General features: G+C 29.5%; 1 protein-coding gene across 2 annotated transcripts; it reads right to left on the bottom strand.

Annotated features, from left to right (window-relative positions):
- Nucleotides 1-2,578: 2,578 nt before the first annotated feature.
- Nucleotides 2,579-6,338, bottom strand: LOC118050199 (E3 ubiquitin-protein ligase At1g63170). Of its 2 annotated transcripts, none has more exons than XM_035060461.2 (5): nucleotides 6,161-6,338; nucleotides 4,638-5,455; nucleotides 3,498-3,623; nucleotides 3,127-3,412; nucleotides 2,579-2,993 (listed from the first exon to the last, which is right to left on the bottom strand). In XM_035060461.2, exons 2-5 carry the CDS (start codon nucleotides 5,294-5,296, stop codon nucleotides 2,775-2,777), a joined length of 1,290 nt encoding a protein of 429 aa, XP_034916352.1. In that variant the 5' UTR covers nucleotides 5,297-5,455; nucleotides 6,161-6,338; the 3' UTR covers nucleotides 2,579-2,774. The 2 variants fall into 2 exon arrangements, with proteins under 2 accessions (XP_034916352.1, XP_073266332.1); XM_073410231.1 differs by having other exon boundaries at nucleotides 4,638-5,763.
- Nucleotides 6,339-13,558: the final 7,220 nt, after the last annotated feature.

Genomic DNA, 13,558 nt, shown 5'->3' on the forward strand with positions numbered 1-13,558 from the left:
TCGCAAGTTTGACAGGTTGACTCAAATTATTTTTTTTTGTTTTTTAATTGATTTTTGTAATTTCATCATTCCACATTAGATTTTTTAAAATTTTGCTTCATAATTTATTTTAATTTGTTTTCTATATTGTTATCATGGTCTCATAACTCAACATGTAATTTGATAAATTGACTCAAATCGATTCAATATGTTGTCTTCTCGATATTTATAAAAAAATCTTATCTTAAATATTTAATTTTTGTCAAACTATATTTTTATCAGTCATCCAAGTTATCTCTAGACCAGCCAAAGAGATTGAATCACAACATATCAATCGAAATAGTTTAAATTTTTTTCTATTAAATTTTTTTTGCAACACCTATATATTTTTTATATTAAAAATATCAATCCGACCCATAACATAATTTAGGCCAATAATATATTAATTTAATATCTTGAATAAACAATTGTATTAAGATAAATAAAAAGAGAAAGAGAAAGAGAGTTTTTGAAATAAAGAGAATTGCAATAATATTTTTAAATGGATCCCACGTAAAAATATTTAATCACTTGGGTCATCCAAGATAGTTGCTAGGCTCACCAACTAAAATCTCTTTACAGATACGGATACAAAATAATTTTAATTTACAAACCAATAATTATAATTTCATTAACACTAAAAAAAAAAACCAGAAGAGTTGGGGAATTTATGTTACCATTCTTCACAAAATACTATTCACTATAATAATTCCTTCTTCTTCTTCTTCTTATTTTTTTAATTTTAATTTATATTTCAATGTTAGGTTTACTACGAATTGGACTTTCATATTTTTTTTTTCAATGTATTTTTTATTAGGTTATTTCAAATTCATGATTTAAACTGCAAGTTTAATAAGTTAACTTAGTTAACTAGATTTTTTATTTATTTTTTAAATGATTATTTTTTCAATTTTATTCTTTAATATTGGATTAATCAAGGGTTTGACTTCATTATTTGTCTTGACTTGCTTGTTGTCATACTATCCTTGTTTCATGATCTAGATCATGGGTTTGACGAGTTAACCTTGGTTGATTCAAGTTATTTTTATGTCCATTTTAATTAAATTTTTTACAAAATTTCATATTTTAACACTTGATTGATTGAGAATTGAGTTTTGTAAATTGTTTCAAATTATTTTATATTGAGTTATCTTAGACTTTTTAGTCTCATGATCCAAATCATAGGTTTAGTATATTAATTTAAGTTGACTCGAGCTATTTTTTGGGTTTTATTATTTATTTATTTTTTATCAATTTCACCCTTTAACATTGAGTTTATTGGAAATTAAACTTCACGGTTTATTTTGATTTACTTTCCATGAAGTTATTATAATCTCATAACTCGATACGTGAATTGACAAGTTAACAAAGGTCGACTCAAATCAATTCAATATATTATCGTCTCAATGTTTATATAAAAAATATATCTTAAATATTTATCTTGGGTGAAACTACATTGTAATCGGTCATTTGGGTTGCATTCAAACCCACTAAAAAGATCAAGTCACATCAAATCAATTTTCAAAAAGTTTTTTTTTTTACTATAAAAAAATTAACAACGCCTAGACCTTTTACGTTGAAAAAATTGACCCTACCCACAACATAGATAGGCTGGTAGTTTGGTAAAACATTAAAGGGTGTAGGTTTTTCACTATGCACACACCACTATGCATCCTCTTCATATTTTACTGTGGATTTATTATTCAAAATTTAAATATATCTTATTGTGGATCTATTATTCAAAATTTTAATTTTTTTCAATTTCATTCGTGATTTTTTTTCTTGCAAGTGTTTTTTTTTTGGACAATATTTCATCCATCTTAATTGCAATAAAAAAAAATATAGCTTAAGCACATGAGTCTAACAAAATAAATCGGGTTGGATGGCTTGATTTCTATACCCAATAACACCTAGTTTTTTTTTAAAAAAAATATATATTGTTTTTTGTATTTTTTTTTCTCAAACTTATTTTTTATTTATATTTAAGTTAAATTAATACCCCTTTTATTTTATTTTTGCTTATATAATCTCTTTTAAATTAGTTATTTTATATATATTTAATTTTTTAAGAGATTTTTTTTTTTATCTTTTGAATAGATGAAATTAATTTTTTAAAATAAAAAATATATATTTTCATATTATGCAACCAAGTCTCATAAATTTTAAATTTTAATTGGTAAACTCGCCGACGAATTTAATAATACTGCTTGTGACACTCTTGGGATAACGTATCTTGATCGTGTTGCAACAAATTAACAATCTATGCCGACAAAATAGTAAGTGGCTGCACTGTCAAATCCACGCGGATATATCATTGCCTTCAAGCTTGTATTAGCTAGAAAATCTTCAATCCACAATAATATAAACAAACAAAACTCAAATCAACAGATCCAAGCGAGTTAACCCAGCTTTCAGTATTATAAGTGGAAAGTCGTTCGATTTTTTGTTTCAAGATAGAATAGTACTTACTCAGTGGTTTAGCTGTTTCGTAAACCATTGAAGAGATTGTCTGATCTAAGAAATTAAAGGAAAGGAGACAAGGAGGAGAAACATCAGCAGAGACATGCCAAATGGCAATTGTTTCAACTCTTTTGGTGGCAAAAGGGCAAACTGGAAAGAGAGTGCCACACCTATTCTTAAAAGAGATTTTTGATCCATGAGATTCATAAAAAGAGAAGAATGAAAATAATTTTTACAGCATAGTCAAAATCGTAATTATTTATGTATGATATTACTATTTTGTGTTATATAGAGGATCAAAACACGGTGTCAGCCCCGTTTTCGACCCGTCTTTGGCTAGAACTTAACCCAGAGAGAGAACCTAAAAGACTTTCACCGACCTCACTCTTGCAAAGAGGACATGATGCATTGATCTTCAGCCACTTATCTACACACTCCTTGTGAAAGAAATGAGAACATGGCAGCTCCCTCAGCTCGTCATTGTTTGCAAATTTTGCCAAACAAATGCAGCAAACCTGTCACAGTTACAACATTAAATCATCAGTATTGATGTCAATAACAAGACCTGAGACAATGCACCATGAATATCACAACCAAGTATCTCAGAGGATCACAACAAGGATCCTCCAAGAATCTGTAAGCACTCACTGCATCTTCTCCCGAGATCACTCGTTCCTTTTCTGTTCCTGCTGCCACGACCCCACCATCACTAGCTCCTGCGCTGCTATCCTCACCATTTCTATGTTTAATTAACTTAAACTTGTATGTTGGCAAGGCATCAATTGATTCTGTTGTGGCTCCCCTTGTCTGTGTCAGATCCTCTCTAAATCCGAGAACAGAAATTATACAAGGCAAGCAACAGCAGATTGTTGCACACAGAATGAAGGGCATAGCGTATCCGATACAGCTAAATGTAAGAAACACTATACATAACCTGCAATGTAAAAGAATGTAAAAATGAGGGTGAGCTCTCTCGGATGACAGGTACGAAAGGTGTGATGAATACGACATGACAATACCTGTACAAGTTTGGAGCCTCCTCAGCAGATGAGTGGCCTCCAAATATCCACACATTGCCAACCACAAACCAAACTGCGAAAAAGCAATCCAAAGCCATTTTGAAGTATTCCACCAAAACCTTGAGTCTGCAAGCAAAAACACATTTGTATGTTCAAACAAATTAAAGAAATTCGCTTTTTATTCATCAAAGGTTTCAATGACTGGTACAAAAATCAAAGCCAATGGAAACCAAAGCATACCATGCTGAAAAATAAAACAGGCAATCCAAAGATCACTTCTCAAATAGTTGGTAAACTAAGTATGTGTTTGGTAGTGCAGTGCAGGTGCTTTTATAAAAGTGCATTTGGACTGAAAAAAAATCAAGTTGATGCTTTTTTCAGGTTCTTTTCATTACCCAACACTACTTCAATAAAAGGCCAGTTAAAGATCAACCTAAAACAGGTAATCATTTTGAACTGAAAAAATGGTTGCTGCCAAAGAAGCACTGGAAAATCAGAAAAGGGCTAAGATGCAAATTCCCCAAGTCAAATTTCAACACGGTTAAACTCCCAATCTGCACTGCGTGTAAAGGAGGAAAATAGAAAGTTGGAATGATTGCCATCAAACAAAAAATAGGATTGAGATCAAGAAAAGAATTAGGAAAATCTGTATGCATCCATGTATATTTGAAATATAGTAAGGGTAAAGGTTAAAGGATGAGACTGTCTCCATATTCTCTTTCCCAGGACCCACTTTGGTGTGAACATAACTAGATACTTCCCATTATCTTTAAAAAATCATCTAAGAGTAGGCCAGTAGGGATGGAAGATCAAAACCAACTTCATCATACCCAATGCATTAGATGGGTGTCCAAACATTAAGTTAGCTTTTGATACCAAATAATGTCCATACCCCTTCAAAGAAACATTGAACCTAGCATTGACTCCCAGCCCATGTAATGCAGCTACGTGCTGGGTTTGCACGAAGCTCCAACTGCAAAGTAGCAAAAAATTGCATAAAACCAAACAAACTGGATGACACTGTAACCTTGTACATGCAATTGGACAGGACAAATTCATTTATCCAACATTGAAAATATAGTGTATCTGAGCAATATTTATTTTGAAGAGAAAAATGACAATTACAATGAGAAGTCATACCTTGCATTTAGTACTGCATTTTGGCCACCTCTAGGTGATGTAGTGGCAGATCGGCGATCATCGCTTTCTGAATTCCTACTGACTGAAAGAGAAAATGGCCCTGCAGGAACATTAATGTGTGCAGAACCCTGATGATTTTGAGCTGAGTCCTGCTCCAAAGACTGGTTACGATAACGATAACGCCAGTAAAGAAGTGGCAGGGTCGCAACACATCCTGATGCATAACCAACAATCCACGCAAACAATGGTGCATGTGGATGTTCATGTCTCGACACAGACAAAACAACAATAGATGCAACAATCTGGCTCAGCGTGAGAACTAATTCAACAGAAATCCATAAACCAGAGTTCAAAGGACTCCTGCGTCGACGGGCTTCCCCTCTCCTTATTAATGAGGAGCTCCGAGAGTTTGTTCCATTAGACAAAGATGTTGAAGGCTGAGTACTGGGTGCTCTCACACCACTCGAAGGTCTGTCCTCATGTGATGATGCTTCCAACCCATTTGAAATTCTATCATGAGATGGTGACCCAGGAACCTCGATGTTTCTTGGTATGTCAATAATATGCGCACTACTGTTAAGATTCTCTGGCCGCTCCATTAACAACGGGAAAGTGTCAGTCTGACTTTCAGAGTGTAGTTCCGTTGAGGGAACATCCATCTAAGTCCACAACACAGCTAAAAATGACGAAAGCATAGAATCACCAGGACAAAATTACAGCTTCAGTCTCCACTCCTGTCCCGAGATTTCACAAAGATATCCCGCTGAAACTTAAATTACTACACACCACAAGCAGTAGATAATATAACAATCCCGATTCTGTTTAACAAGATAAACACAACAGTATCAGCATCAAGTATTTCTTAGCTGAGAAGGTTTAGCAACTCATTAATTCAACACAGAAAATTCAAGCCGCAACCCAAACATCCTAATAAACCAATTGGCCCAGATGACTAACTTAAATCATGAAAAATCAAATAACCCAAAATTCTTAACTTCTATCTTCATGGGTTTTCTTCAAAACCCAAATATTAAAGATAAAAAACTTGTGCTTTCGACCACCAAAAAACGCTAATGCCGAACCTTGTCTTCCAAAAAATGAAAGATCAAAACTTTCAATCAATTACCTGTTCAAGAACCCAAAACAACACCGACCCCACATTTAGTATCCAATTAAGTACTCAATTACCACAATTTCTATCTCAACCATGTAAATTGTATACAAAACTAAATAAAAATTTCGCTAGATTTATTTTTTTAAAAGTAAATTTCCCATCAATCCAGTTTCTTTAATTAATTCACTCGATTTTCTCAATAACCACACAGATTATTTAATATCATTAACCACTAATTACTCTAAAACAAGAAAAATTTACCGCTTCCAAACAAATTCCCAGTTATGAAAAAAAAAAAACCTAATTTTCAAAAAGGTTGACTAATCTACGAGGAGTGATCAAGTAGATACCGAAAAGAAGTTGAGAACGGCACGCTTTTTGGAGGAAGAGAGAGAAGATCGTAACGTACCAGATGGAATTGGAGCTGAAGAGGAGAAGGAAGACGAGAACGGTGTCGCTTTGGTGCACAGAGTGAGAGAGAGAGAGAGAGAGAGCTGGTAACTTTGATATTTTTTAAAAAATAATAGGAGAGAGAAACGAAAAGATAAAGAGTCAGCTTTGGACCTCCATTGCTTCCCTACCTTGTCTGAGAATATTTTATGTTTTTATTATTATTATTATTTATTTATTGAGGAAACGAATTTCTTCTTTTTGTTCCTTTCTTTTCTTTTGAAGAGAAAATTCCATGAATCAATGGGGGACCTCGTCGTGAGTAAAGTCTTTATTTTGCCCTTATAGTTTATTAAATGTTTCATTTTGACTCTATAGTTTTGAAAATTATTTCAATTTCAGCCACCCTATTAGCATCTTAACGATACCCTATGTGAGATTTCAAGTGTGAGCATTAACCTTATGACTAAGTATAACATGTGAAGAAAAAAAAAAGCACGGAGACAATTAAAAAAACAGATGTGGGAAGGAGATTTAATCATTTTAAAAAACTCAATCGGTCATTAAAAAATTGAAACAATAAAGACTAAATAACAGGGACAAAATTAAAGAAAAAGTTTGTTAGCGTGCTTTCAACTCCATTGCGAAAGATGATGTTTAATCATCAGATACTATACTTGAAGGACGTGGGCAATATTCACTGGCTAATGTAGGCATGGCATGCACCAATCATCTTTTTTTTTTTGTTAATATTTTATATCTAAGAAAAGATCAAACCACCCCTTAATTCTCTTAAGTATAGCAAAAAAGCAAGGGGTAAAGGATGAAAAAAACCCTTGCAAATAATCTTTGCTTTTTCTAGACCGAGGGCAGTTAAATAACTTTATTGTGTATAAAAATCTAAAATCTTTATAAAGCTCTTCCAGTTACTTGATTATATTATAAAAAATATTGTGAAAATACAAAAACACTTCTCAGTTCTCACCATCAATGAATGAGATTTTATTTTTTATAAGTAATTTAGTCATTTTATATGAATAAAAAAAGTTAAAAATACAAAAAAAAAAAAAACTTCAGCATCAACTTTTTTAAAAAAATTATTAAAAAGATAATAAAATTATTTTAATGTGCATAAAAAATAGAAAAAGACCGATTGAATACTATAATAACCAATAGATCCATGTGAAAAAATCAAAATATGTCAATGCATGTTAAAGTGAGCAAAACACCATGAATTGTTATAATGTTCCACTCATATATTTTTTAGATTTATCTGTAATAATAATTTTTGTCGTATCTAATTGGTATTTGAACTGTGATGTATGATGAATCGTTGTAATAGATGTGATTTGTTTGTTTTATTTGTTATATATATATATATATATATATATAACTTCAAAGTATTGATTGATATCAACTAAACATGAGAAGACTCTCTCTAAAGACTATATGAATGACCTGTGTGATCCCGCGGGTTAAGTTAAAGTTTTCTTTAATTTTTTTTTAAATACTTAAATGTTGCTAATGTTTTTTCTTTTAAGTTGGGAAAAATTAAATTATTTGAGGGTTTATCCAATGTAACCCGATTGACTTTACTGATAAAAAAAAACTCATATAACCTGTGAAAATAATATTTGACTAGACAAATTTAAGATGGTATCTTTTCTTAATATTAAAATAATAACATATTGAATTGACCTGGGACAACTCAGGTTAACGTGTCAATTTTTACCTGGGTTATGAGATCATAATAATCATATAGAAAGCAAATCAAAATAAATTATAAAATCTAATTCCTAATTAACCTAACATTCAAGTATGAAATTAAAAGAAAATAATTATTAAAAAATGACATAAAAAACAACCTAAGTTAACATGTCAAATTTGAAAAGTTCCAAAACCGAGAAAAAGTAAATTGAAATAAACTATAAAAATCCCCAACTGGCCTAATATTGAATGATGATGTTAAAAAAAATCAATTAAAAAACATACAAAAAAAATAGAAGTCATTCCACCAGACTTATGAGTCATCAGATTGAGACAACCCTGTAGAAAAAAATAAAAAAATAATATGGTTTAACCTAGGCTAAAAATCCACAACTCTAGTCTTGAGACCGAGATAACTCCACAGAGAGATAGTCAAAATAAATTACAAAGCAAGTTAAGCATCAAACACTATTCCCAAGTTGTAAGACCAAGATAACCTCATGAAAAACAATATGAAACAAATTATGAATTCTAATTCTTATCAAACACAATAATAGTTGATGGAATTAAAAAAAGAATAAGTCAGCTAACATAAAAAAAGAGAACAAATGAGTAAGCTGGGTTAACCCGTCAAACCAACAACACGTGTCATTAGACGAAGACAACCCAATAAAAGTAAGTTCAGTGTTGAAGGACTTATGACTTGGATCATGAGACCGATACAACCTCTTGGAAAAAAGATAAAAAACCGACCTAATTTAATCAAAGTTAAAATATCAAAACTCGTAGTCTTAATTGTAAGACCAAGATATTCTCATAAAAAGCATATTAAAACAGATTATAAAACTCAATTTTCAACTGATTCAATGTTTAATGATAAAATTAAAAAAATAAATAAGTCAAATAAAAGAAAAAAGAAATAACCCAAGTTAAATTAGGTTAACATGTTAAACACTATTCTCGAGTCATGAGACTAGGATAGCCCAATGAAAAGTAAACAAAACAAACCATGAAGTTTAATTCGCAGTCAAATCAATATTAAATAATGAAATTAAAAAAAATAATCTAAATCAATCAGGTTAACCCGTCAAATATAAGATTCATGTCATGAAAGTGTGATAATTAAATAGAAAAAAATATTAAATAATAAATTAAACAAAGAAAACATTGTTTGAAAAAAAAAAAGAAGCAAAGCACTATTCCAAAGAATAGTGCTTTGCGATGAGGAGTATAGCAAAACTCCCTTCTCTTTTAATTTATAGTTAATGAGATCTAGATAACTTAAGAAAGAAAAAAAAATTGAGTCAATCAGGTTAACCTATCAAATAAGGTTAATTTGTCTAACCTATAATTTATGTCACGAAAATATGATAATTAAATAGAAAAAATCTAAAATTAAATGATAAAATTAAAAAAAAAAATTGATTAAAAAAAACAAAGTACTATTTTAATAAATAATATTTTGTGAGGGGAGATATAATAAACCCCGTAATCTTTTAGTTTATAGTTAAATTCAAGGATATTCAATGTTGTATCATGTAAAATGAGAGGTTGTGTGCGTGCATGTATATATATTTATTTTAAATAGAAACATGAAAATTGAATACGACATATTCTGGATATGACCATTTCTAGGATAATTTCAGCACACCAAAACTAAATTTACATAGCTGTCAGTTATGCATGTTGTTCACATCAAGATTTGTATTTTTTCAAGAAGATAATTTACTCGTGTTTTTTCATAAGATTTCAACCCTGTATAGCAACATCGAGAGCATACTCATCCACCGCTTAAACTAAATATCTAAAAGCATAACAATTTAATACGTCAGTTAAAATCTTAAAATTAAGAGATTTGTTATTTTTATAATTTTAAGTTTGAGTTCTGTAATTATTAATATGATAGTCACTGGAAATTTATATAATTTTTAATTTTAGAGTTTGTTGGATTAGTCGAGGATACACACAAACTGGTTCGGACATCCCATTAATAAAAAAATAATAATATGAAAGCAAGAAAATTTAATATAAAATAAAAAAAAATACTAAAGATATGAATATCTTTTATTGACCAATACGGAATCCATCGTTCAATAGAAAAAATAAAATTATTATTATATAAATTTTAAAGATTGGCACAGTGCTCGATATTATTAAATTATAGACACTTGTCTTGAATCTTGACTGTCATGTCGTCGTGACAACCATTAAAATTCATAGCATATTTAGCACTATTTATTTATTGAAAAAATATTGTTTAAACCTCATTAGAAAAATGGATAGGTTAAAATTGTAACAATTAATTCATGATTAACAAGGCAATGTTCAGGTTGGTACCGTGATACTCTCAAGTTCAAAGGATCAAATTGAAACATCTGTGTAACTATAAGGTGTGAAAGTTACTTTGGCCCTTTACGTGCCGTATCTTATAATTACTACCTTATTAATATTTCACAAGTTTTTGTCAAATAAATATCAATTTTTTATGCTACTTGCTATCACCGGACAGGGTTTCTCTCCGGTGCTGCGTGTCAAGTGCTTAGATCCAAGTATCCATCACTGCGCCATGTCATCGTCCCTTGCCGTGGATTCCTTTTCGACGCGGTAGTATGTGGACGTACGATGCGCAATTTTACACTTTTATCCTTAATCTTTTCCTTTTGTTGCTTTTTAGGCCCACTAACCAATTTTGAATTTCAATACGCTCGATTTTTTTATTCTAGCATGGAATTCATGCTTCCTTCACGCATAGTTGACATGAAATATCATCGATAATGTACTTTTATTTTAGCAAATTTTTGAGGGGTTGTGGGGTATATTTTTTTTATTATTTTAAAATATATTAAAATAATATTTTTTAAAAAAATTATTCTTCACATTACATATTAAAACAATAAAAAAACTAAAAAATATTATTTTGAACTAAAAAAAAATCTTAAAAAACACAGCTACATCACAAAAATAAACACGACATTTGATGGTATGCCTGGTGCCTAATTTAAAGTTTTATTAAGATTATGTTTATTTTTAAATTACTTAAAAGGTTGATCTGGTTAAATTCAAGTAACCCGAGAGTTAATATGTGACTCAAATAACCTTATCAATATTCAAATGAGAATTCATTATTGTTTTTTAATTACATAAAAAATAATGATATTTTATTTTTTTATATATAAAAAAATTATTCAAAATAACATTATTAAAAAAAAAAAAATAAACCCGAGTAAATAAATTATTAGGAATTGACCCGGATAACATGACTTGAATCCGACATGAGCTAGCCGAGTTTTCATGTCTATAAAAGAACTTCTCACGTGGCCATTGAGGGCGGTAAAATGATCGAAAACAAGGAATTGTATGCAATAATTGAAACCTCCAATCGACTGAATAAGAAACTGTACGGTGAAAATCAAGAGTTGGAGGTTGGATTAAGTGTTTACATGGTGATCTTCGTGATCATAGAGTTCAATAAAAAGGGGACTAGATCTAAAATGTGGCAATTGGGAGCTAAAATCATAAAGTTTTTAACTTGGGGGACCATTTCTTATATTTTTACTAAACATTTTTCTCGGAATTAGCTAAAGATCTTGATGTCAATTTTTTACAGTAGCTATTTTTATTTATTTATATAAAAAAACATAATTATAGTGGTTAGAATCAATGGGCTCTGAAATTGATGAGCCGAAGTATTCCCTCAGGATCCATGTCCTTTCATGTACCCTTCTGCTTCATGTCCCATTTCGTAAACATGCTCTGAAATCAAAATAAATGGATGTGAGTTTCTTACAATGATCCTAAAATTAATGGGAAAGTAACGTGGATTGTTGTTAATTTGAGAAATAGCTAGAGATTTCAGCATTGAAAATCAAGTTATTCATATTAATTGAGTGTTTGTTTTTTTGGTTTAACTTGCTTTTTAAATACATTTTACCTTAAAAAAATTAAATTAATGTATATATTTTTATATTTTTTAATAATTTTGTTTTGATGATGTAAAAAAATAAAAGAAAAATTAGTATTTTAATATATTTTAAATTAAAAATATATTTATAAAAATACTCTGCAATGCATTATAAAATACACACGAGTATTATAGTTGAAAACGAGTGGAAACACTAAAACTTGTATTTAATAGAATGAGAAATTATCGGGAGATAATAGATAACTAAGCATTTAATCCATGTTAGATAATGCGGTGCATGATGTATTTTAAAAATATATTTTAATTAAAAATATATAGATTTTTTGATTGATATTAATATATCAAAAGTCAAAACCATAGAAAAACAACAAAAAAATTTAATTTAATATCTTTGCAAATAAAAATAAATTAAAAAAATAAGTTAGACCACATTACTCAACACTATTTAAATGTAGATCCGTACAAAACAACCTTAGTGACTCCCATCTGAACAAAATAATATCAATTCAAACCATCAACATAATTTTGATGTCAATTTCATGTGATTTTAAGTTTTTTTTTTTAAATAAACATAATTTTACAGTGGGCGGAATCAATGAACCATAGGAGCAAAAGCATCCCCTCGCAGTCATTTTGTTTTTGAACAGAGGATAATTAACTCGTAGCAAATTTGCATAGAACCCTGCATGCCGACATCTAGATGTGAGTTTGGATTAAGTGGTTATTTAAGAATGTGATTATTTTTTAAAATATATTTTATTAAAAATTATATTAATATATATTTTAAATTTATTTATAATATTAATACATCAAAATAATTTTAAAATATAAAAAATTAATCCTAAACAAAAAAAATTGATTTTTATAAATTTCTGTTTGGATCGAACTCTCCAGCAAGGCTAAAGAAGTAAAAAAAAGATATTAATGATCAAGATATTTTTATATTTCAAGATTATCCATAATGATTTTTAATGTAGAAAATGACTAATTTTGAATATTTTTTACACCGATTAGACTGATCCTAGAAACAACTTGACATGTTAATTTGTAATCTGAATTATCTGATAAATTTGATTTAAACTTACTGATTAAAAATCAATGATATTATTTAGGATAAAAATAATAATAGAATCAAGTTAGATTTGTCGACACAATGATGAAGCCTTTAATTGCAAGACAGACAACTATAACTGTGTCTTTAAAATCACTGGGATCTTAACAATTAATATATTAATATATATAAAATAACTCTTAACAATTAATATATTTTCAATTAATTTTTGTATACTTAAATTATGGGATCTTAATGTGTAGACGTGGACAAGCTGGGCAGTTGAACTGCTTCAGATCACAAACGAATCTCCATTACAGCCATTGAATCCTATGATTTTTCCACGAGACGTCACCGTATGAACCATGGCTGAGTTCTCAAGAATCTTGTCCTTTTCGGACAAAAATTGTGCTAGCAGCATACACTTTAAAAGATGTTTGATTTTTTGTTTGAGTTATTTTTGAAAGTAATTTTTATTTAGATATATTAAATATATATATTTTTTAATTTTTTAAAATTTATTTTTGATATTAATATATTAAGAATGATTTAAAAATATAAGAATAATTTAAAATAAAAAATAAAATTTTTTATAACATAAATAATCTGGCTGTACAGGTGAAAAACATGGACAGAAACAAAAATCAAATCAAATATCCTAAATAAATCAAGGGAATCAAACGGTCCAAAAATCACACGGACACCTCCGTCTTGTGGAAAAATCTATCCAGATCCAA

The sequence above is a fragment of the Populus alba genome, chromosome 6 (assembly GCF_005239225.2).
Source record: "Populus alba chromosome 6, ASM523922v2, whole genome shotgun sequence".
Lineage (NCBI taxonomy): Eukaryota > Viridiplantae > Streptophyta > Magnoliopsida > Malpighiales > Salicaceae > Populus > Populus alba.

Coding starts and splice junctions, on each gene's coding strand:
- LOC118050199 (XM_035060461.2), bottom strand. CDS start 5,296: ATGGATGTTCCCTCAACGGAACTACACTCTGAAAGTCAGACTGACACT. Junction 3,624..4,637: donor AATGCAGTACTAAATGCAAG/GTATGACTTCTC, acceptor TTTTGCTTGCAG/ACTCAAGGTTTTGGTGGAAT. Junction 2,994..3,126: donor TGATCTCGGGAGAAGATGCA/GTGAGTGCTTAC, acceptor TAACTGTGACAG/GTTTGCTGCATTTGTTTGGC.